This window comes from Eurosta solidaginis, chromosome 4 (assembly GCF_040869045.1).
Source record: "Eurosta solidaginis isolate ZX-2024a chromosome 4, ASM4086904v1, whole genome shotgun sequence".
Lineage (NCBI taxonomy): Eukaryota > Metazoa > Arthropoda > Insecta > Diptera > Tephritidae > Eurosta > Eurosta solidaginis.
The window spans coordinates 203,057,919-203,081,750 of record NC_090322.1 but is presented as its reverse complement, the minus strand read 5'-3'; the positions used below and the strand labels follow the sequence as shown (position 1 = coordinate 203,081,750).

Here is a 23,832-nt window from a genome sequence, read left to right as displayed (position 1 = left end):
CATTTTCTAACTATGTGGGCGCTGATTGTGTCTCTTTTACTACCTTTATTTGCTGCTCCAAGCCACACAAATAATGCATATTATATATATGTATGTACATCTTTATTCCCTCTATATGTATATACCTACATATCGCTCATTTGCTGCAACGCTGTAATAACTCAAAAAACACAATTTTCCAGGAGAGCCACTCAAAGATTTTAACTGCAATATGTTGTTCATATAAAGGCATTTTTTAATTTTTATAACACGTGCTAAATTTCTAACTGATCACGAAGATTTTTTTATACAACATACATCATGATATTGGGTACGTTTTTATGTTATTAACTCAAAAGTCATGTTTTTTGAGTTATGACGACGTTGCAGCAAATGAGCGATATGTGTGTACAATCACACGTACATGTGTTTATTACTTGGTTTTCGTAGTCTACTTGTTGCCTGGCGAATTTGTTCTCAATCTTGAAATTAGTTAGCTTCCTTGTCAAGTTTTCCAAAGCTCTATAGCCAGAAAATCGTTGAGTTGCTCGTGAGCTCGTTAGTTGAGCCATACAAGTGGCAAAGTGGTAATTGGCTTTCTGTACGTGGTATGCAAGTGGATTTTAATTAGTTTGTCAGTTAATCTTAGATGGGCGAATACATTTGTGAAATTGTGCTCGTGTGTGCGTGAAAGTGCGCTTTTAAATATTTGACAACTAACTTGTTGATAAACTGGGAAAAAAAACTTGAAGATTTTAACTCGTCCGGGACCATATAACGTTTTATACTTAGTTGTATATTCCGTGAAGGATACTAGAATTAATTATGTTGTGTGATATTTCTGTGGTTTTATTGAAAATTAGTCGTTTTGAGAGCTATGTATATATGCTTGTTGCAGCTTCTAAGAATTCTGAACACGATCTTCAAAGTTATTCGAAGAGATGTGTGTATAGTACAATCTATTAACAATAATTTATTAGATTTTTTACACCAGTAGGAAAAGAAGTTAACTACAAGCCAATAAAAGATAGTTTTATTATGTTTTAAAATATTTTTTTTATAAAACTTTTTCTTTTTTAGAATCGTTTCCTCAAGTTAACTTTATGGTTTATCTGTACGATAAAAACATTTGTTGCGAACAAAATTAGTGTTTATTAGGCAAATAAATTTTAAGGAGTACATGAGAGAACGGCCCTTAGAACTATGTGGATTTCATTTTTCTTCAATTTCACAGTTACAATAGTTGCCATGGCAATCTTGCATGACTTTCTAACCAAGTTTAAGTAAGATTCTTTCTGAAATTCTATAAAGTGTGTACTTAATTATTAGTCGGCTTTTTTACCAATTTATAATTTTTTCCTGCAGGGTCCGCAAATTGAATTTTTTTCGGGGCATAAGGCCAAACTAATTTTTTAGAAGATATCGAGACACACGCGCAAAATTAATGCCTCTTTTTTTGAAGTTGGTATCGAAGGCATAGTAATGTTCTTCCGATGTTCGAAAATTAATCTTTCCTAGGTTTATTTTAAATTAAAGTTTTTTTTAAAGAAGAAAAGTTTATAAATGGATATTAAATTTTGATCTTTGCTTGTTTATAAAACAATTAAATTTTTTTTTTTTTTACATTTTATACTATGTTCAAACAGAAAAATAAATTGAGGCAATTTCGATTTAAATTGAGTGATGTTCATAGTTACAACTCAATTTAGCTTACACAATAATAATTTGATAGTTGGTTGGTTCATCTCTACAGCAGCAACATACCTTTGTTCAGACTGTCAAAATGTGCGTGTTGGTATTAGGCGAATGGAATGGAATGAAAACATAAAAAATATCAATGTTTTGATTTCATTTCGAGTTTGCCATCTTCTTTTGACAATTCCTACACCAGTGAAATGAAAAAAATAAAATCAGCTGATGAGATAAGCCAACCATATAGTTGAGCCATGCATAACTGACGTTTAAGTCTACTCAATAAACACACTTTACAAGGTTGCATTTGCAGTTTGAAACAAGTTATTACGCAATTTTTTTTAAATAATAAATTTTATTACAATTATTGTATGATAAATTGCGTAATAAATTGTCCAAATGGTAAAAATTGACAATTTGCTGTGTGTTTGTACATAGTATTACATAAGCATAAAAAGAGATAATTGAAGAAACCACTTTTATATTATTATTTTAAAAATTTTTAAATAAATAATTTAATTTATAACATAAAAATTATTATCAGCGACCGATCTATTCGAACAAGTTCCATTCATATTTCGATTTGCCTGAAATTTAGTATAAAGATAGATCTTTGCCTGAATTGTTATTTACGATGCTTTTTCCGGAAGGTGGGGAAAAAGGCGTAGAGAGGGAGAAAGAGACGCAGAGAAATAGAAAAGCAGAGAGAGCAGTGAATTAAAGGATAAAAAAAAGGTAGAGAGGGGGGGGGGGGAGGTAAAGGGTGACACTTCGTAAAATTTATGTAGGTAGACCAAAGTTAGGCCGGAACGGCGTCTGCCCGGTCTGCTAGTAAAAATATATTATGAAGTATGAAATTTCGAGTGTTTTGGAAACTAATAGAGCTCGAGTTGTTCGATTAATCGAATTACTCAAATGCTACAATATTCGAAGTTCACAATTAAAAAAGTTAAAATTATTAATAAATATTCTGAAGGAGATCATGACACTTGTCTCCACATATCTCTGAAACAAAAAAATAATGCAAAGAAACATCAAAAATTTAGAAAACAAATTTCTTAAATTAAAAAATAGTGTTTCCAAGCGGTGTCGCACCCCGTTAGTGATTTGGCAAACACTCCTCTCTGCCAAGAAAAGCTTCTCAATAAAAACTCATCTGCCTTGCAGATGCCGCTCGGAAACGGCGTAAAACATATAGGTCCCGTCCCGCCAATTTGTAGGAAGGAACACGTCGCAAATTGGAGAGACACTCGACATTTATTTTTTATTTAATGTGCCAGTTCAAGCTTTGGCGGCCACCGTGGTGTGATGGTAGCATGCTCCGCCTACCACACATTATGCCCTGGGTTTACACCCTGGGCAAAGCAGCATCAAATTTTAGAAATAAAGTTTTTCAATTAAAAGAAAATTTTTCTAAGCGTGGTCGCTCCTCGGCAGTGTTTGGCAAGCGCTCCGGGTGTATTTCTGCCATGAAAAGCTCCCAGTGAAAACTCATCTGCCTCGTAGATGCCGTTCGGAGTCGGCATAAAACATGTAGGTCCCGTCCGGCCAATTTGTAGGGAAAATCAAGAAGAGCACGACGCAACTTAGAAGAGAAGCTCGGCCTTAGATCTCTTCGGAGGTTATCGCGCCTTACATTTTCATTTATTTTTATTTAGTTAAAGCTTTATCCAAGGTTGCGCCGAAATTTTTCGCCCATTTATTTCTGATACAAAGAAAAAAACTGTTGGAACACCTTTTTTTTTGGAGTTTAATACAACATTTTCTTGAAATCGGTGTTGAAAGCTCTCATATCAGCCGATTATAAACGATCACATTTTGCGCCATTGCGAGTGCATTTTTCATCATAGATGGAGGGATCAGATATGGCACATTAAAAAGTATACACTTCTTTATTTCTGTAGCTATGGAGTGTCGAAAATTGGGGAAAACATAAAATTTATATACCTTTTTTGACATTAATACTAAAACTTCGATTTTTTCGATATTTTTATATGGCAACTTACGTTTTTCTCACCGGAACCAGAAAGTTCAAAAAATTTTGTGGAGGACGATCAAATCTACGACGATTCAACAAAGAAGACAAATCTATGTATGCGTATGGTTCATACATGGCATATACGTAATAAATACAAATTGAACCTTCGAATAAACTATGCGAATTGTCAACTTCGCTTATAGCACGTACAAAAAGTAAAATGGAATACTGGATTAATCGAGTGATTCGAATAGTTTTAAGAGCTTTTGAGACATCGTAGCTAGTCTCCATCTCTAAAAAAATCAATAAGTTATTGTTATGAAACGAAATTTGCTTTGATAATTAATTTTTTGAAGGACATTTGAAATAGGCTTCTTGTTTTATTGAAAATCAACCAATGCGAAAAAAGGAGCCGCCACGTTAATATCCAACACCCCCTGAAACGGATCGTGAAAAGTTTACGTGACCTCCCATACAAGTGTTTTACTCTGTGTATCTCTGGTACCATTCACTATACCGAAAAAATAGAGATTTAGAATGCGAATTAGAATGGCCCTAAAAGTTCTAGTGGGAATAAAAGTTTTAAATTGGTGTGGAAGTGGGAATGTGGCAGGGATCGGGACTGCGAATTAGAGCATGTAGGAGAAACGGTTTAAAAAAATAAGTAGAAGATAAAATATTTGGTTAGTGGTGGTGTGAATGCGAATAAGAAGAAGGCAAATTCGGAAAAGGGGGAATGTGGAAAATTCCCAAGTACATGAAGGCCAAGGTTCGTGTAGTCCTTAGCCGACCTGTTTACTAAAAGTATATATAATTGGGGACTTACATGATGTTAAAAATATAAATAATAGATACAATATTTCGCATTGCTAAAATTAATTAGTAAATATGTTTAAGTCCAATTTTTCCTCTTATTTTTCAGATTAAACTGGACTTATAAAAGAATTATCAAATTTTAAAAATGGGTAAGTTTGTTTCTTTATATACATATGTTTTTTTTTATCTGTAAGCTCTTTTATTCTAAGTGAGTCAAATAATAAAAGTGTAGTAAACTACTTAATAGTGGATATTTGGGAAATTCACAAGGTCTGCTATTCATCGTAAGATACATTATGCAATCAAATGTAATATTGGTAACCATAGAAACAACATAAACACTAAGACTTTGTGACCCTTCTTTAATTGTTACCAAAATTATTTGGTGGTAGCCTCAGGATGTGTGCTATTTTGAAAGGAATGGAAGTCTGTGTAAGAGATATCAGATAATTTTCTTTTATGTGTAAATGAGAAAAAGAGACAAAACTTATGCGTGACTCTCTACATATGGTGTATATAAGGGATATGTCTGAACTAAGTAGGCAACTGTACACTAAAATCCTCTTCAGATGAACAAAAATCACGTTTTAAAATCTATCAGCATACCTGTCCACATGAATGGCATTGAATCTAAATGTATGGAAGATGGGTTTTACCATAAAAGTCCACATGCTTCTCTGAGTAAGTCTATTAATACCAATGAGTGAAGACGCGCAGGTCAACAGTTTGTCTTAATAATAAAACTGAAAAAATTTATCAAAAATCAGAATTAATGTTTCAAAATAACTCCGGCCTCTTAAAAAATATTAAAGGCTTTCTAGAACCTCAGCCACTTATTGCTTCTTGATCTGATAGCAATGTCACTTCTTATAGCTGGAGTCACATCCTGGCGAGCACAGTGTAAGAGCAAAAAAAGGTGTGGATCGTTTCCTTTTCCAACCTTCACTGTCTAATTCTGTTATGCGTGACTAAGCATTATTTAAAATATGAGACGCCTGAAGGCATTGCCCAGTCAGACTCACCATCAGGAGCCTACAGTCTCCTCTTTTCAATGATAAGAGTAACTTTTTCAGTCTAAAGTTGCAATAACTGTACGTGACCTTCGATACTTTGTAGCCATGTGCTTGCGTTGAAGCCTTTCCTGCTTGGTCTATTATGCAAAACTCTCGGTTTCGTTCAATCTCGCCCAAGCTAATTGGACCGTCTATGACAGAGGCTTCGTAGAATGCGCCCTGTTAAGCTAGCTTATCCGCTTTTTCATTTTCACTTATACCCATATGCTTAAGGACGCAATAAAGATATATGTATCGTGACGAATATTAGTGACACTAAGTGATACTCATATAACTAATCTGAAACTAAGTAAATAAAGCCACAGCAACAATAAAGGAATCTGTCACACTTGTATGTACGTAAACAAATGAATCATTATGTCTACACATATGTCCATAAAAGCAGCGGAGAGAACAGCACAAACACATGCATATATCTGAGATACTCCCAAAAGTAGGCAATCATCGGCGGAAGTATCTCTCACATATACACGCGCATATGAGAAGCTATAACGTGCATTAGACTGTGTTGGTCCCCACACAAAAAAAAAAAGTGCTAATGTCTGCCCCTAAATTTGAAGATTATGTTGAGAGGGTTTCGGAAAAATTTGTTTTGATTTTTCGATACACAGCCGAAAATGTTTTTTCGTTGTAACTTGGTTATTTGACGTCCGATCTTTAAAATTGATATGTCATTATTTTGGCCTTGAGAAGCTTCACATTTCCGTTTAATGTCCTTTTAAGCTATGAAGTCGTTTTCACATGACTAGGTCAGCTAACAAAATTAGATATCGGCTTACGAAGTACGAAGTTCGAAATTCTACATTATGAAATTTTATTCTTTTGTTAACGCGTTCAGCAAATTTAAAGAGTAAAAATGTGGGCGTGGTCCGCTCTTTTCCCTTATTTGAAGGGCTGAATTCTTTTTTTGAGAAATGTAATATAACAGCTGTTATACGAGGTGAAAAGTTAGAGTCTGAACGCGTTAACAAAAAAATAAAATTTCGAAATGTAGAATTTCGAACTTTGAAAGCCCATATCCATTTTTTGGAGGCTAACTTCGAAAAACGGATGCAGTACTTTATTTACTTAAGCCTCAATCTCTACAAAAAAGTGGGTTTTGTCCAATACCCAGAAAAAAAGTAGATTTTGTCGCATAGCGTTATTTTTATAAATACGAAACAACAGGTTTGATTCACTTATTTACTTTAACTTCCCCTATTTATGATATTTGCCATATCTTTATTAACTTTTCAAAGCAAACCCTGCAATTTTTCCTACAAAAATATTATGAGTTTCAAGTCCAAGTATAATAAGAATCAGGTAAAATAACAGTTGCAATAAATATTGAAAGTGCTATAACTTCTTTGTTTATTATTTTAGTAATATGGTTTCAAAGCAACATTTTCTAGGATTTTTAATTACTTTCGTTTGGTAAGGAAAAAAACATACATTAGGGGGGGGGGGGGGGGGGGGAGGGGGGGGTAAAATTTTGTTAGCTGACCTAATCATATGAAAACGACTTCATAGCTTAAAAGGACATTAAACGGAAATGTGAAGCTTCTCTAGGCCAAAATAATGACATATCAATTTTAAAAATCGGATGGCAAATAACGAAGTTACAACGAAAAAACATTTTCGGCTGTATTTCGAAGGATCAAAAAAAAATTTTTTCCTAAACCCACTCAACATAATCTTCAAATTTAGGGGCGGACATTGGCAACTTTTTTTTTCGACCCAGTCTATCGTGCATTGTAGTTATAGCTGGTAATTTTATAGCTGGTAAACTAGTAGCAAATTCTTGAAATAGAAACGCCTAGAAATATGTCAACGAGGAAACCAAAGAGTATAAAATCAGCAGCTGAGGTACGACGAATCAGTTTGATTTAAGCACGCTATCTGTTGAGCTGTAGAAGTGTTATTGTGAATTACTTTAATAAAGGCCATTTTGCCTTATTGAATAGTGGATTTATATATTCAACAGTTTAGTGATTCGAACGTTAGTAGAAGGTTGCAAATAAGCGGAATTGCTTTTAAATCGTTACAGTATATATTTCTCCCTACACCTTTTCTTTACAGGGTAGCTTTCACTCTACTATACTTTATGATGTTGTGCCTGCTTCGGTCACGGCAATTTAAGTATAAATTTCTCAAAATCAAGAACCAACTTAATAAATCTAGGTAGGACTATTAATATCTTATAACTTTTTAGAACCCGCAAACCATGCCATTTTGAATTTTTGTGTTATCTTCTTGTAATCGCCACTGTATTTATTTTCATATATGACGTGCACAAGCCTAACGTAGGTAGTTAGATACATAAATGTATTTATATGCGTAAATACTTTTAAATGAGGCTAATTTACTCTTTAAAGCAAACTAAATGACTTGCGTAACGAAATTGCATGACTTTGATTTGATTGTGTAAATTCAATTTTCAGCATTTTACTAACGATTTATCACATTAACTGGATAATCGCATAGTCACAATAAGTGCAAAGTCATAGATTTATCAATAAATATAATCACAATTTATTGTGCAGGTATACGCACATTAAATTGATAATATTTATCTATGTATTAGTATAAATAAATAAATATGATGCAAAAGGAGAAAGAGAAGAACACAACGTACAAGTAGAGCATAGGACTACACATAAAATTGGCTTCCAAGGGAGGTATCTTACTGCAGTCGTGCGTATTTTATTTATCTATTACCGGCATCAAGCGCGGTCTCTGAAAAGGAGAAAAGATGGCAAAAAATGAGTGAAATTGCCATTGAATCATCCATGATAATGCAAATAAATAAATCATACATACTTGAGCAAAAAATCGAGCACAAAAGATGACTTTCTGTATCAGGGATTGTGTAACAGCAGCGCTTTGTTTGCAGGTGAGCAAGAATATAAATAGTGAAGCTAATGTATGACTGCTACTTGCACTGCATATTAATTTGAGGCGTATGCATTCCAATTAATACCCAGCAGTCAAATTTATGCTGTTATTTTGAGGATATCCTTCAAAATGTTCGTCATTATATTTCTGCGAAAAATAAATATCGCGCACATAGAATAAAACACCGATCAACTCAAAAGATCGCTACGTTCAGAAAACGCTTAAAACTGTCTGGCTCCCTCATTTGTCCCCATGACATTTTTATTTTTTTCAAAACTACATGTACGATATATCAGTCTCATATTATTAAGTCTCGGGAAAAGTACGATCAAAATATTTGAGATAAAATGTCAGTTTTCAGTTAACTTATCGAATAGTTTCAGGATTATTTTCAGGCGTTTTACTGATCATTTCACGGCTTTCTTTGGGTTATTTCGGGATCGTTTTGTGGACATTCCCGGCTCATTGCAACACTGTTCGGGATAATTTTATAGTCATTTTGAGATTATTTTCGGGTGATTTTTGGAGTTTTAGGGTTTTTTCGCGATAATTGCGCGCTTAATTAAGAAACAAATTTATTTAGGTTGTGACAGCTCACTGACCTCAACTGGTCCTATGAAATCAGGCTAATCCTGTTCGTACCGAGTCTTTGTAAGGGAGTTGTTTATTAACCGTCGAAATCTAAAACTGCTCAGGTATAGAGGCAACTTCATCAGCTAAGGAAAATAAATGCCTTATTTGTAATAAGTATGCATTCATATAATGGATAGAATTATCAGGCATTGAATTGAATATGGTAATGAATACAAATAGTTACTATTAAGAGAAGAAACATCAAATGTGCTAGAATGGGAATAGTAATTCTGAGATAAACAGCGGAAGGGCTCGCTTAATTAAAAATTTGTTCTATTATGTTTTAGGTAGAGAGGTTTAACATGTCTCGAAGGTCGGGAAGGAACATTAAAGTTTACTTCTTTCTTACTTACTTAATTGGCGCTTAATCGTTTAAACGGTTATGGATGTCCAACAAGGCGTGACAGTCGCTCCTTCCCTCTGCCAACCGGCGCCAATTGGTTACACCAAGGGAGTTTAAATAGTTTTCCACCTGGTCCTCCCAGGGGAGTGGGAACCGCCCTCTACCTCTGATTCCATAGGCGGGGTTCGATAGAAACACTTTCTTGGCCGGAGCGTCATCTTTCATTCGCATAACATGGCCTTGCCAGCGCAGCCGCTGTGTTTTAATTCGCTGAACTATGTTGATGTCTGCGTAGAGCTAGTACAGCTCATCGTTAAATCTTCTTCGCTACTCGCCATCGCCAACGCGTAAAGGTCAATACATCGTTTGAAGAACTTTTATCTCGAACACTCCCGGAGCCATTTCATCTGATATTGTGATGGTCTAAAAGTTTACTTCGCTCAACAGAAATGAGCTAGAGACCGAACCATTCCCAAATAAAATTTCAAGCATTTCCCTACGAATAGCAAGGGCAGTAATATTAATAATGAAAATCCCTTTAGGAGAAAAGAAATATTTGTTTTTGGACTGATTCTAGCCGATCAATATGAACCTGGTAGCCTGGAGTTCCAAATTATTGCACCGTATTCTAATATGGGCCTGACTAATGTTGTAAAAAGAACTTTAGTAACGTACGAGTCGCTAATATGAAGGTTAAGATTAAGTTCCTCCTACCAATATTAACCCCAAGGTCTATAAAATTGTATACATATTCAACATTATAATTATTAAGAGTGTGCGAAGCTGGCTGAAGTAATCTAAGTGAAAAGCACATAAATTTGCTTTTTTAAGATTAAGTGCCATATGCTTAGTTGATGTCGCACCAATTGAGCAATGTGCAGATAAAAAATTATTATATCATCAGCGTACATCAAAAGTTTAGAAAACTTTATTGTTGTAAAAGTATGGTTTATAAAGTGCAAGAACAGAATTGGGCCAAGAGAAACTCCGGAAATTACATCGATGACATCTGACGAAGCATTTTCAAAGATCACTCTTTGAGTTCTGTCAAGAAGATAAGACGATATCCATTGCGTGAGACCTGGTTGAAAGCCCAGCAGTTTATGAATAAGTAGCGAGTGACATACTTTGTCAAATGCTTTACTAAAATCTGTGCATACAACGTCGTTGTGCATGTATTCTAGACTGGGTTGGTCCCCATGCAAAAAAAAATTGCAAATGTCCGCCCCTAAATTTAAAGATTATGTTGAGAGGGTTTCGGAAAAAAATTTTTTGTGATCCTTCGAAATACAGCCGAAAAGGTTTTTTCGTTGCAACTTGGTTATTTGACGTCCGATTTTTTAAATTGTTATGTCATTATTTTGGCCTTGAGAAGCTTCACATTTCCGCTGAATGTCCTTATAAGCTATGAAGTTGTTTTCACATGGTTAGGTCAGCTAACAAAGTTTTACCCCCTAAAGTATCCTTTTTTCTTTACTAAACGAAAATACTTAAAAATTCAAGAAAATGTTGCTTTCAAACCATATTACTAAAACAATAAACAAAGAAGTTATATCACGTTCAATATTTATTGCAACTGTTATTTTACGCGATTCTTATTACACTTAGACCTGAAACTCATAATATTTTTGGAGGAAAATTTATTATTAGGATTTGCCTTGAAAAGTTAGTAAAGATATGCCAAATATCATAAATAGGGGAAGTTAAAGTAAATAAGTGAATCAAACCTATTGTTTCGTGTTTATAATAATAAAACTATGCGATAAAATAAATTTTTTTCTGGGTATTGGACAAAACCCACTTTTTGGTAGAGATTGAGGTTAGATAAACAAAGTACTATCTCCGCTTTTCGAAGTTAGCCAAAAATAGATATCGGCTTTCGAAAGTCGAAATTTTATTTATTTTTTGGTAACACGTTCACCAAATTGAAAAAGGAGGCTAACTTCGAAAAACGGAGACAGAACTTTGTTTATCTAAGCCTCAATCTCTACAAAAAAGTGGGGTTTGTCCAATAACGAGAAAAAAAGTTTATTTTGTTGCATAGTGTTATTATTATAAAATCGACACAAAAGGTTTGATTCACTTATTTACTTCGACCTCCCCTATTTATGATATTTGGCATATCTTTATTAACTTTTCAATGCAAACCCTAATAATAATTTTTCCTCCAAAAATATCACGAATTTCAGATTTAAGTATAATAAGAATCGGGTAAAATAACAGTTGCAATAAATATTGAAAGTGATATAACTTCTTTGTTTATTGTTTTAGTAATATGGTTTGAAAGCAACATTTTCTTGAATTTTTAAGTATTTTCGTTTAGTAAAGAAAAAAGGATAATTTAGAGGGTAAAACTTTGTTAGCTGACCTAACCATGTGAAAACAACTTCATAGCTTATAAGGACATTCAGCGGAAATGTGAAGCTTCTCAAAGCCTAAATAATGACATAACAATTTTAAAAATCGGACGTCAAATAACCAAGTTGCAACGAAAAAACCTTTTTGGCTGTATTTCGAAGGATTAAAAAAAAAATGTTTTTCCAAACCCTCTCAACATAATCTTTAAATTTAGGGGCGGACATTAGGAACTTTTTTTCGACCTAGTCTAATGTGTTCTCGAAATATATTTGAGACGTGAGTTATGAATTCAAGCAAAATCCGTGTTGGCAACAACAAAGATGTAGAGATCGGAACAGCAGTTGATGTAGAGATCGGCAGAAGATGTTGTTGATAGTTTCGGCACCATATGGGCCAGTTCAGAAGCATTTTGGGACTATTTCTAGGTTACTTCCAGACTACTAAGGGACCATTTTGGGATAATTTTCTTGATATTATTCATAATCTATCGCCGTGACCGATTTATCCATATTTAGGGAATATCTGCAAATAGTTTCGAGATTGTTCTCGATATTAATTAGGACCGTTTAAGGAATGTTTTCTAAGCCATTTCGAGGCTGTCAGGGAATCATATTTGAAGTATTGCAACGGGATATTTTTAAGGTTTCGCTGGATCATTTCGAGATTGTTTTCAGAAAAATTTTAAGATCATTTAGGGCTTATTTCGTAAAAAAGTGTTTCCGGGAATTATAGCGTACCACTGTTTCAAAAACTACAGTATATTTTATGGCGGCCGCCGGGCAAAGCAGCATTGAAAAATTTAAAAAAAATATTTTCAGTCGAGAAATTTTACTAAGGTCGCCCTTCGGCAATGATTTGGCAAACACTCCCAGTGAACTTCTGCCATTAAAAGCTTTTCTTTAGAGGGTCAACTGCCTTGCAGTTGCAGTTAGGAGTCGGCATAAAACAGCCAATTTGTAGAAAAAAATGAAAACGGAGAATGACGCGAATCGTAAGAGAAGCTTGGTCTTAGATATATTCAGGAGTTAATTTCGCTCTTTCGCGGCAGCCACCGTGGTGTGATGGTAGCGTGCTCCGCCTGCCACACCGTATGCCCTTGGTTCGCACCCCGGGCAAAGCAACATCAAAATTTTAGAAATAAGTTTTTTCAATTAGAAGAAAATTTTTCTAAGCGGGGTCGCCCCTCGGCAGTGTTTGGCAAGCGCTCCTGTTGTATTTCTGCCATGAAAAGCTCTCAGTGAAAAGTCATCTGCCTTGCAGATGCCGTTCGGAGTCGGCATAAAACAAGTAGGTCCCGTCCGGCCAATTTGTAGGGAAAATCAAGAGGAGCACGACGCAAATTGGAAAAGAAGCTCGCCCTTAGCTATCTTCGGAGGTTATCGCGCCTTACATTTGTTTATTTTTTTAAATTTAATTTCGCTCTTTTTGTATTTTTCGAGACTGTTTTAAGATTATTTTCTTGACTACCTCGAAACTGTTTTCAGGACTATGTCGAGGCTATACGCAATCATTTTAAGTTTCGTTTTCTAGTGCGGACTGAGCCGCTGGTATGGGTTAGCCTCAAGATTCATTAGATTTTTTTGGAAGCACTTAGTCCCTGATCCACTGCCCGGAAAGAAAAATTCCAAACAACACGCTAGTCGGGGAAGAATATCTTTGCCAAATTTAAGGTAGATTGAGCCAAGAACTATTTTATTTATTAAAAGGTAATGCATCGTTTCCAACGTCAGCCACTTTTAGCTCGTTCCTTATTTCAGAATAGCTTTCATATTTTAAACAACACATTTAGAACTGCTAAAGATTTTCCTGCAGATTAAAACAATGTCGATGTGGTTCCAAAACTCTGTCGTACTTCAGTACGATCCAAAACTTTGTTTTGCGAAAATCTTGAGACAGTTCCATTTCACGCAGAAAATTCCAGATGCCAGCTGTGATTCCTCGGGGTCTTAGCTTATTCTTTTACTTTTCATTAAAATAAATTTGCATATGCGGAAGTGTGTGCTTGGGTGTGTTTGAGATTATTATGCACTAATAAACGTGACAACATTATAGCTTATTTATTCAAAATACGCTGTGACAGGTAACTGTAAGTTACTCACTCGCTCATAAAGCGGTTTGAACGGTAGATGTGTGTGGTTGATATTAGCAGCTATTTTGAGGAAAGTGTATTGTTAGTCAGTGGCAATCTTGGGTAAAAACTATTACTACACGAAAAAAAAAACTTGAAAAACATGGAAAATGGTAGACATTTTTCGCCATGAAATTATTTCCGTTTTTAAATAACGAAAAATTTGTGAGTTTTTTTCAAGAAATTTTATTATTTATAGGAAGAAATTTGTATGCCGAAAAATCATTCCCATTTCGAAAAAAAAATTTTTTTGAGTGTACGGCGAGCTTTAACCAGCTTTGCCTGGCATGCTCAATTTGTTAAAAGATATTTAATTCAGTGATTCAGAAATTTTACAAAATTCAGCAAAAATCTGCAAGTGCCCTTTTCGTTGCCTATAGAAATATAAATAATTGTCAAAATGCAATTTGCGCCCTATTTCAATAAGCAAACGAGGATTTTCAATTCGCGATTAGCAAGATGACCGTGTTATTGAAAAGTGCTTCGATTTATAAGTGGGCTAATGAGTTCCACTCAATGGGTTGTGAGAAAACCAGTGGGGCTAATTATCCAAAAACATAATCTACTTTCACAGGACATACGATTCTTTCCAAAGGCTTTTTTTTGCCGATTTGGTGCATAAGCTATCAGGAAAAATGTGCTTAATATGTGCCTGATCGCTACTTGTAGTACAGTAGTGAAAGGGTTAAATTATAAACTTTTTACGTAGACTCTTTGGAAAAATTTTGTTTATGCAGTTTGGAGCCTATTTGATAAGTTTTATAAAGGGTGAGCTCTAACCGGCTTAGAAAATGAAGAAAAAATAAAAAAAAAATTCCGAAATCTATTTGATTTCCGTGCGCCAGGAGTTTTTTTGGTTCTGAATGAACACACGGCACACACACACATACATAAACATCAATTTTTAAAATACCTGCTCAATGAGCAGTGCTCATGTACCTACGAACTATAAATAGAATACAAACGACAACAACAGATCAGAACGAAAATCGACACTGATGTTGGCACAACGCCGAAACCGGTTTGTCTCGAAAACAAATTTGACAAGGGATGATGGAAAATCGTTCCAATATATCAGTTTTTTTTTTATTGGGAGCTCTATGAGATTTATGTAAATATGAACATAGTGCTGGCCATAGACGAAAATAAATCGATAGCCAATCGGTAGCTCGTCTATATCGTGCGATAAAAGGCCACAAAGAAAAGAAATGTGTAAAAACCTATAAAACGTCGATGAAAAGCCCATAATAAATCGATGACACGCCATCCGGTTTCTGGTTTGGTGCCTCCTCTTTTCTTAGATCACTCACACTCATAACGCTTACACTTATATATTGTTTATTCCCCCACACTTCCACTTACAATTATTTTATGCTCACATCTTGGATTCCTCCATACTATGGACAAAGGTGTTGACACATTCATATATAAAGTGTAGTGTAAATAATGAAACTATTATAAGTTTTAGACCGCGTATTTTGATAAAATTAGTTCAGCTCACACAAGTTGCACATTTTTTTTTTGGGCGTTAAATGCATAGTCCCTAGGTATTTGTATATGAATATATTTTATGCGCGCACAAAAGTTCCTATGCAGCACTCAAATTTGTTCATAAATTGTGTTTGTGAGGTCAAAGTGTCCTTGCAGAAAGGTTGGTGGTGCCGCTACGTGGCCAAAATACTCATTGACTTTTTAACTTACAAAACAATGTAAAATTGGGTGTTGAATGGAAAAGTTGCTTCAATAAACCGATTTTAAACAACAAAGCCAACTTAAAAGCAGAAAAACTGAATATAGTATACCCAGCTGTGGTCTATTTTATAAGCTTTTATTTAGTTTCACTTTTGTTGTCTGTAATGGAATCTTGCAAGTTAAATTTGATACACTTCCCGGTGTCCGATTGAGCTGAAATTTTGTACACATGTATAACTCCGATGACAATGCAATATTACTTTGTTAGAATTCGATAAATTAATCGATAACACAGTTATCGGTAAAGATTTGTATTTACTTTGGCATAACAGCCTAAGTCCCATACAAACTCGCCGGTACCTATCCGTGGATTGTGATATTTGAACGTGATGAATCACGCGTATCACGCGTGGTTAATCTCAACGCTTGCGAAAAGCGGAGACACAACCCTCTGTTGTATTTCTGTGTATAACCAACATAGCTAAATTTTTAAGGCTGTTTAACTCTGTAATCTTTTCTGTAATTTATTTTTCTTTTGGAAAAATTACCTATTTGAAAAAAGCTGGCTGAAAAATATTGGCATAACAGCTTAAGTAAAATCAAGAATGGAAAATCTTGGAAAATTTGAGCAGATGTGGCAATTTCACTCGTCCGTTGAACGAAATATTGACAATCTGCTGATCATCGCTAGGAAATTAGCGACATTCCATCAACTAAGCAGCACTTTAGCAATACTACTGTTATTATTTGGCCGCTCAAACACACACATATTAATTGTGCATTAAATCTAAAATATACAAATACACCATAATAATTTACACGGGTCATCAATTCTTTCTCTGATTCAAAATCTGAACTACCAGCGCTACCGTCAACAGCTCAGTGTCATCATTGCCAGTAGCGCCAATAACACCAAACTCGTGCCTGACATACAAAAGTCGTTTCACTCAATAGCGCAAGTAAAATGTACTACGCACTCACTACTAAGTAGCGTCAAAAATTCGCTTGGAGTCATTTCGTCAATGAGCTACTATTGAGCTGGCACCGCATTGGCGCTGGCGCCATGCAATTTACATCACTAAAATTGCGCGAATGCCCAGGCTCATGACTTTGTTAATCCAGATGGTGAAAACGAACACTCAAAGGAATGCAACCTTGCAAACAACAGCCGTCATTTTCAAATTGTAAAAATTCTGTGATACAACGAACGCTAACGCGGTTAGGCTCTTATCGGTAAGTGTTGCATACTTTTCTGCGCACTTGATTTTGTTTTACAGATTTTTGGCGATGGAATTTTAGCTAAGCGAAAGTTGGAATATTAGCCGTGTTTTTTTATACACGCGTATAGGTTTACGTTGGCGCGTGAAAAAAAACGCCTATCCTCGCTTACATAATGCTTAGGAGACCCATCTAGCGGCAGTGGTTAAACAACTAGCTACAGCTACAGCGTGTACCGAAAAGCGGAGACACGACCCTCTGTTGTATGCCTGTGTATAACAAATAGCTAAATCAGTTGCGATGAATTGTGGACACACATAGAATACATAGAATTAGTGTAGGGGGTGAAACAAAAACACATATTTCAGTTACATCTGCGTATAATGCGTATTGGAATTTATTAGTACACATTTTATGCGCAGCAACTTCAGAGGTGTATTTAAAGTTTGGCGCTTAGCAGTCCATATAAATTATAAGCGTATAGACGTTTACGTGTAAAAAAAAAATACGGCTATTATTTTAAAACAGATTTAACACACAGAGCAGAGATCTGCAATTAGTAGTTGTAAACTGAACGCCACATAGGCCAAGTCACAATAAAATATGATTTTAAGTTAGTTAACACTGTTTGACACAATTTTATATGTGCTCTCTGTCAAAAGCCGAGTTAGGTCTTTAGCAGGTATTCGAATCGAAGAACTTGACTGTTCAAAGTTGACTTCAAAGAAACCCTGTAATGTTGATGCATTAAAAGAAATGGATAGAATGAGAAACGTTACAAATAACTAAGTAAAGTTTACGTAACTAATTTAAACAATATTTTACCCTACTAAAAATTAAAAAAAAATTCATATTTAAATTAAATTTAAGTAAAAGGCTTTTCTAAGAATAAGCTTCTATTACTTGTTAATAAAACGAACTAAAAAGTAAAAAATAAAATTAAAGAAAAAAAACTTTTTTAAAAATAAGCTTTTATTATTTTGGTTAATAAAATTAACTAAAAAGTAAACAATAAATTGACTCTAAAGAAATATAACACTTTATAAGTTCATTGTAAGCTTAAACGATAATTAGGCTTTTTCGTCTGCGACAAAAAAATTCTATATCGTACATAATTATATATTTTTAACATTAAAACTTTACACCTAAATTATTAAAGCTTACAGTTTATATCACAGTCCTAATTGTTCTGATAAAAGCGTGTTACATTGCGATAGCAAGAAAATGAGATCCTAAATGTTCCTAATTATACCATCAAAATTTAAAACGTTTTTTATTAGAACAATTAGGACTGTGATATAAACTGTAAGCTTTAATAATTTAGGTGTAAAGTTTTAATGTTAAAAATATATAATTATGTACGATATAGAATTTTTTTGTCGCAGACGAAAAAGCATAATTATCGTTTAAGCTTACAATGAACTTATAAAGTGTTATATTTCTTTAGAGTCAATTTATTGTTTACTTTTTAGTTAATTTTATTAACCAAAATAATAAAAGCTTATTTTTAAAAAAGTTTTTTTTCTTTAATTTTATTTAAAATAAATACATAGATTATTTTAGTGCTAATAAGCTAAAGTAACAACATTCTCTTACATATAAATATTTTTTTTTATTGCGAAATCGGGTATTCGAAGAAAAGTGAGGGAAATGTTGATAGGTCAAAGTGAAGAAATGCCGAATAAAAAAGGGTCTGGGAAATAGAAAGGTACAATAAAAAGGTAACGAAAAAGTTAATGAATGGTAAGATAATATGAAAGGGCCATAAGAAGAAGAATGTTAGCAATACTTTTGATAATGGTAACTATAAAGGATAATGATAACAGAAGGTAAAGACCAAGACCAAGATTTAGGCAACGCTGCGAGTGAAGGCAAAGTTTAAAAGAAAAGTTGACCATCAAATATCTTTACGTAACGTCAAATTTATATAGTTAAAGGCTGCAGTTAAAATGGTTTAGGATATGGTTATGGTTACATTTTAAAGAGTATTTTAAGAGGGAGTGGCCCATAGTTCTATAGGTGAACGCCTTTTCGGAATAACGTTATAACGGTGGACCAGGGGTGACACTAGAATGCGTTTGTACAATATGGGTATCAAACGAAAGGTGTTAATGAGTGTTTTAAAAGGGAGTGGGCCTTAGTTCTATAGATGGACGCGATTAAGGGATATCGCCATAAAGGTGGACCAGGCCTGACTCTAGAATTTGTTTGTACGATATGGGTATCAAATGAAATGTGTTAATGATAATTTTAAAGGGAGTGGGCCTAGGTTCTATAGGTGGACGCCTTTTCGAGATATCGCCATAAAGGTGGACCAGGGTTGACTCTAGAATGCGTTTGTACAATATGGGTATCAAACGAAAGGTGTTAATGAGTATTTTAAAAGGGCGTAGGCCTAAGTTCTACAGGTGGACGCCTTTTCGAGATATCGCCATAAAGATGGACCAGGGGTGACTCTAGAATTTGTTTGTACGATATGGGTATCAAATGAAAGGTGTTAATGAGTATTTGAAAAGGGCGTGGGCCTTAGTTCTATAGGTGGACGCCTTTTCGAGATATCACCATAAAGGTGACCCGGGGTGACTCTAGAATTTGTTTCTACAATATGGGAATCAAATGAAATGTGTTAATGATAATTTTAATTTTTGCTCTGCAAAACTTTTTCATTTTCTTCTACTTAATATGGTAGGTGTCACACCCATTTTACAAAGTTTTCTCTAAAGTTATATTTTGCGTCAATAGACCAATACAACTACCATGTTTCATCCTTTTTTTCGTATTTGGTATATAATTATGGCATTTTTTTCATTTTTCGTAATTTTCGATATCGAAAAAGTGGGCGTGGTCATAGTCGGATTTCGGCCATTTTTTACACTAATACAAAGTGAGTTCAGGTAAGTACGTGAACTGAGTTTAGTAAAGATATATCGATTTTTGCTCAAGTTATCGTGTTAACGGCCGAGCGGAAGGACAGACGGTCGACTGTGCAAAAAAACTGGGCGTGGCTTCTACGGATTTCGCCTCTTTTCACAGAAAACAGTTATCGTTCTAGAATCTAAGCCTCTACCAAATTTCACAATGATTGGTAAATTTTTGTTCGACATATGGCATTAACATTATCCTAGACAAATTCAATGAAAAAGGGCGGAGCCACGCCCATTTTGAAAATTTCTTTTATTTTTGTATTTTGTTGAACCACATCATTACTTTTGTTGAATGTTGACATAATTTACTTATATACTGTAAAGATATTAACTTTTCTTTTAAAATTTGACTTTAAAAAATTTTTTTTAAAAAAGTGGCCGTGGTCGTTGTCCGATTTTGCTAATTTTTATTAGGAATACATATAGTAATAAGAGTAACGCTTCTGCCAAATTTCATCGTGATATCTTCAACGACTGCCAAATTACAGCTTGAAAAACTTCTAAATTACCTTCTTTTAAAAGTGGGCGGTGCCACGCCCGTTGTCCAAAATTTTAATAGTTTTCTATTCTGCGTCATAAGTTCAACTCACCTACCAAGTTTCATCGCTTAATCCATATTTGGTAATAAATTATCGCACTTTTTCAATTTTTCGAAATTTTCAATATCGAAAAAGTGGGCGTGGTTATAGTCCGATATCGTTCATTTTAATTGGCGATCTGGGATGAGTGCCCAGGAACCTACACACCAAATTTCATCAAGACACCTCAAAATTTACTCAAGTTATCGTGTTAACGGACAGACGGACGGACGGACGGACGGACATGGCTCAATCGAAATTTTTTTCGATACTGATGATTTTGATATATGGAAGTCTATATCTATCTCGATTCCTTTATACCTGTACAACCAACCGTTATCCAATCAAAGTTAATATACTCTGTGAGCTCTGGTCAACTGAGTATAAATAAAATAATTTAAAAAAAATTTTTAAGTTAAACGGTTTTATTGAAAACAATACTTACATGAAATAATAAAAATACGAAAAGCTAGAAAATAATTAGGTAGGTCCTAGGTACTAGTCATCACACTCCTTATCAATCTAGGGCGTTGATCAGACAATTAAATAAAAGCGTTGGGCGCGTGAAATTTCTAAAAATGTGAGGCGTAGCATAACCTGATTAAGGTTCAGTTGGTTTTACTTATGACTATCAATAGAAAAATGCGCGTCCAAGGCTTTTATTTAATTGTCTGATCAACGCCCTAGATTGATAAGGAGTGTGATGACTAGTACCTAAGACCTAACTAATTATTTTCTAGCTTTTCGTATTATTATTACTTCATGTAAGTATTGTTTTCAATAAAACCGTTTAACCGTTTTTTTTAATTATTTAATTTTCAAGTTTTTAGTCTTTATTTAATTGCCTATTATTTCTCATTCTATTTAGTTCATTTAGTGACTCATTATTACAAGGACTCTTTCCTGACAATTTGTTACAACCTAAGTCCTCAATACATAATCCTTCCAAAGACTTTACTCGACTCTGCGCCACGTATGCTTGTCCCTCCTCCAACTCCAAAATATTTTGGTGTCACTTCTACCGGACTGTATGCAATATTTGTTCCAAATATGAGCCAAATCGGGCATCATGCTTGTCCCTCCTCCAACTCCAAAATATTTTGGTGTCACTTCTACCGGACTGTATGCAATATTTGTTCCAAATATGAGCCAAATCGGGCATCATAGGTCGCTTTCTATTCACGTATGTATTATGTGTTCCAAATATGAGCCAAATCAGACCACAAATACGATTTTTGTGAATATCTCGATCCATGCGCCACCTAGCGGCGACTTTTTTTTAACAAGTCGATTTCTATTCTTGCCTGTATTATGTGTTCCAAATATGAGCTAAATCGGACCACAAATGCGAATTTTGCGAATATCTCGATCCATGCGCCGGCTAGCGACGATTTTTTTTCACATATCGATTTCTATTCTTGCATGTATTATGTGTTCCAAATATGAGCCAAATCGGACCACAAATGCGAATTTTGCGAATATCTCGATCCTTGCGCCACCTAGCGGCGATTTTTTTCTTATTATTGCATTGTCATCGGGTTCTGAACTATATTCCAAGTTTCAAGCTTGTAGCTTATCGGGAAGTTACTTAAATTTCAATTACAAGATTCGTTCACAACGGCCGTGATTGCGACCGTGCAGCTTGTCAACTCAAGCTAAATAAAACCGTTTAAAAATTGCACGAGCACGACGTGCATACTAAGCTTCGTCCTGTAAAAACAGCTGATTTTCTTTACAGGGAGTTTTAAATTTAATAGCATAACAGAGAAGTTTCAATAATATAAATGAGAAATCTTTACCCTAAACATATTAGAATTTATGATGGGCAAAATCGGATTTCTACCTCGAAAATGTCGAAAAATTAGACAATTCTGATAATTCAGGCAACCCTGGCACTTGGCTTATGGATTGTTTCTGTTACACAAATTACATATTTGCTAGTATTTTGAGAAACGGGCGTGCCACCACCTTCATTTAAGAGAAGAAAATTTCAAACGTTAGAAACTTACAAACAAAATCAGTTGCTGAAATTGGGAGGAAGTAATATTCTTGTTAATTATTAGCTACAGATCCAGAGATCACTTGTAGAGCAAGAGACCTAGACTGTCAGACCTTCGTCATTGTATAAAAGTTGAAATTTCGTCAGTGCATACTTCCCACTGAAGCAGGATCGTTGGTCTATAAAACTTGAGTCATAGACGCTTTAACAGATATCCTGCAAAAATTTTGCAGAAAAATAGACCTTTCTTTCGTCATTTTATAAAAACTGATTTTCATATATGTATATGGTCTTCATCATGATATGAGAAGCCACTAGCCTCATTGCCAGACATTTTCCGTAGTGGCTTTAATTAACCAGACACTTTTAATCCTTCTAAACTTCAAGGAACATCGAAGCAATTTTATACTGAAATTCGAATAGAAAATCTTTAAAAAACTTTTGAAAAAGTACAGTTTTGCATTATAAAAAGTGTCTGGCTGAACAAAGCCACTATGGAAAGTGTCTGGCTGAACAAAGCCACTATGGAAAGTGTCTGGCAATGAGGCTAGTTGCTTCTTATATCATGACGAAGACCATATATGAAAATCAGTCTTTATAAAATGACGAAAGAAAAGTCTATTTTTCTGCAAAGTTTTTACACGATATCTGTTAAAGCCACTATGACTCAAGTTTCATAATAGACCAACGATCCTGCTTCAGTTGGAAGTGCACCAGCGAAATTTCAGCTTTTAAAAAATGATGAAGGTCTGCCCGTCACGGGCTCTTAGACTATTGCTAGATGGGTTAATAATCACGTCCACTGTTTGATAAAACTGGTTAAATAATGCGCAGTTTCACTCAAATTCTTACGCCATTTTTTACAATTTTTGTTTGTTTTTCTTGTTTTGTTTTAAGCTTAATAAAGACTTAAATGCTCGCCTCCACTTTATCTTCTTGCTAAACTTGGGTGTCGATGGTAGTATTTTCCGTGCCTCAAAAAAGGCTGTTTCCACCCGCATAACCTGACCTCAACATTGAAGACGTTAAGATTTTGTTCGTTGCAATATGTTTCTATTTATGTAAAACTGATCAAATCCCAGCAAACGAGTACGATTTGACCACTTAATTGGAGTCCGATCAGACTCCTATTACACTCATTATTTACTTATTAAATGACTTTTCGGAGCTATTTTCGTGCCTCATATAAGGGATTAAGATTTCCCCGTTCAGAGCGGAGTTTCGATAGTAAGTATTAAATATGGGGTAGGTTAGGTTAGGTTGAACTGGCCGGTCTATGAGGACCTCACATAGACTGAATGAGTCCGTAGTGTTACCAGAAGTTTATTTTAACGACCAAACTGAAAAACTCTATCAAAAACCAGGACCTATGTTATAAATATGGCGGCCACCGTGGTGTGATGGTAGCGTGCTCCGCCTATCACACCGTATGCCCTGGGTTCAACTCCCGGGCAAAGCAACATCAAAATTTTAGAAATATGATTTCTCAATTAGAAGACAATTTTTCTAAGCGGGGTCGCCCCTCGGCAGTGTTTGGCAAGCACTCC

General features: G+C 34.8%; 1 protein-coding gene across 5 annotated transcripts in view; it reads left to right on the top strand.

Annotated features, from left to right (window-relative positions):
• The window catches only part of kairos, a 546,037-nt gene that overhangs the window by 510,515 nt on the left and 11,690 nt on the right, over positions 1-23,832 (top strand). For all 5 annotated transcript variants that reach the window (XM_067784589.1, XM_067784588.1, XM_067784587.1 and 2 more), the window contains one exon: positions 4,572-4,614. In XM_067784589.1, the coding sequence (XP_067640690.1) occupies positions 4,611-4,614 (4 nt within the window). In that variant the 5' untranslated portion in view covers positions 4,572-4,610. The remainder of the gene's footprint in view (positions 1-4,571; positions 4,615-23,832) is intronic.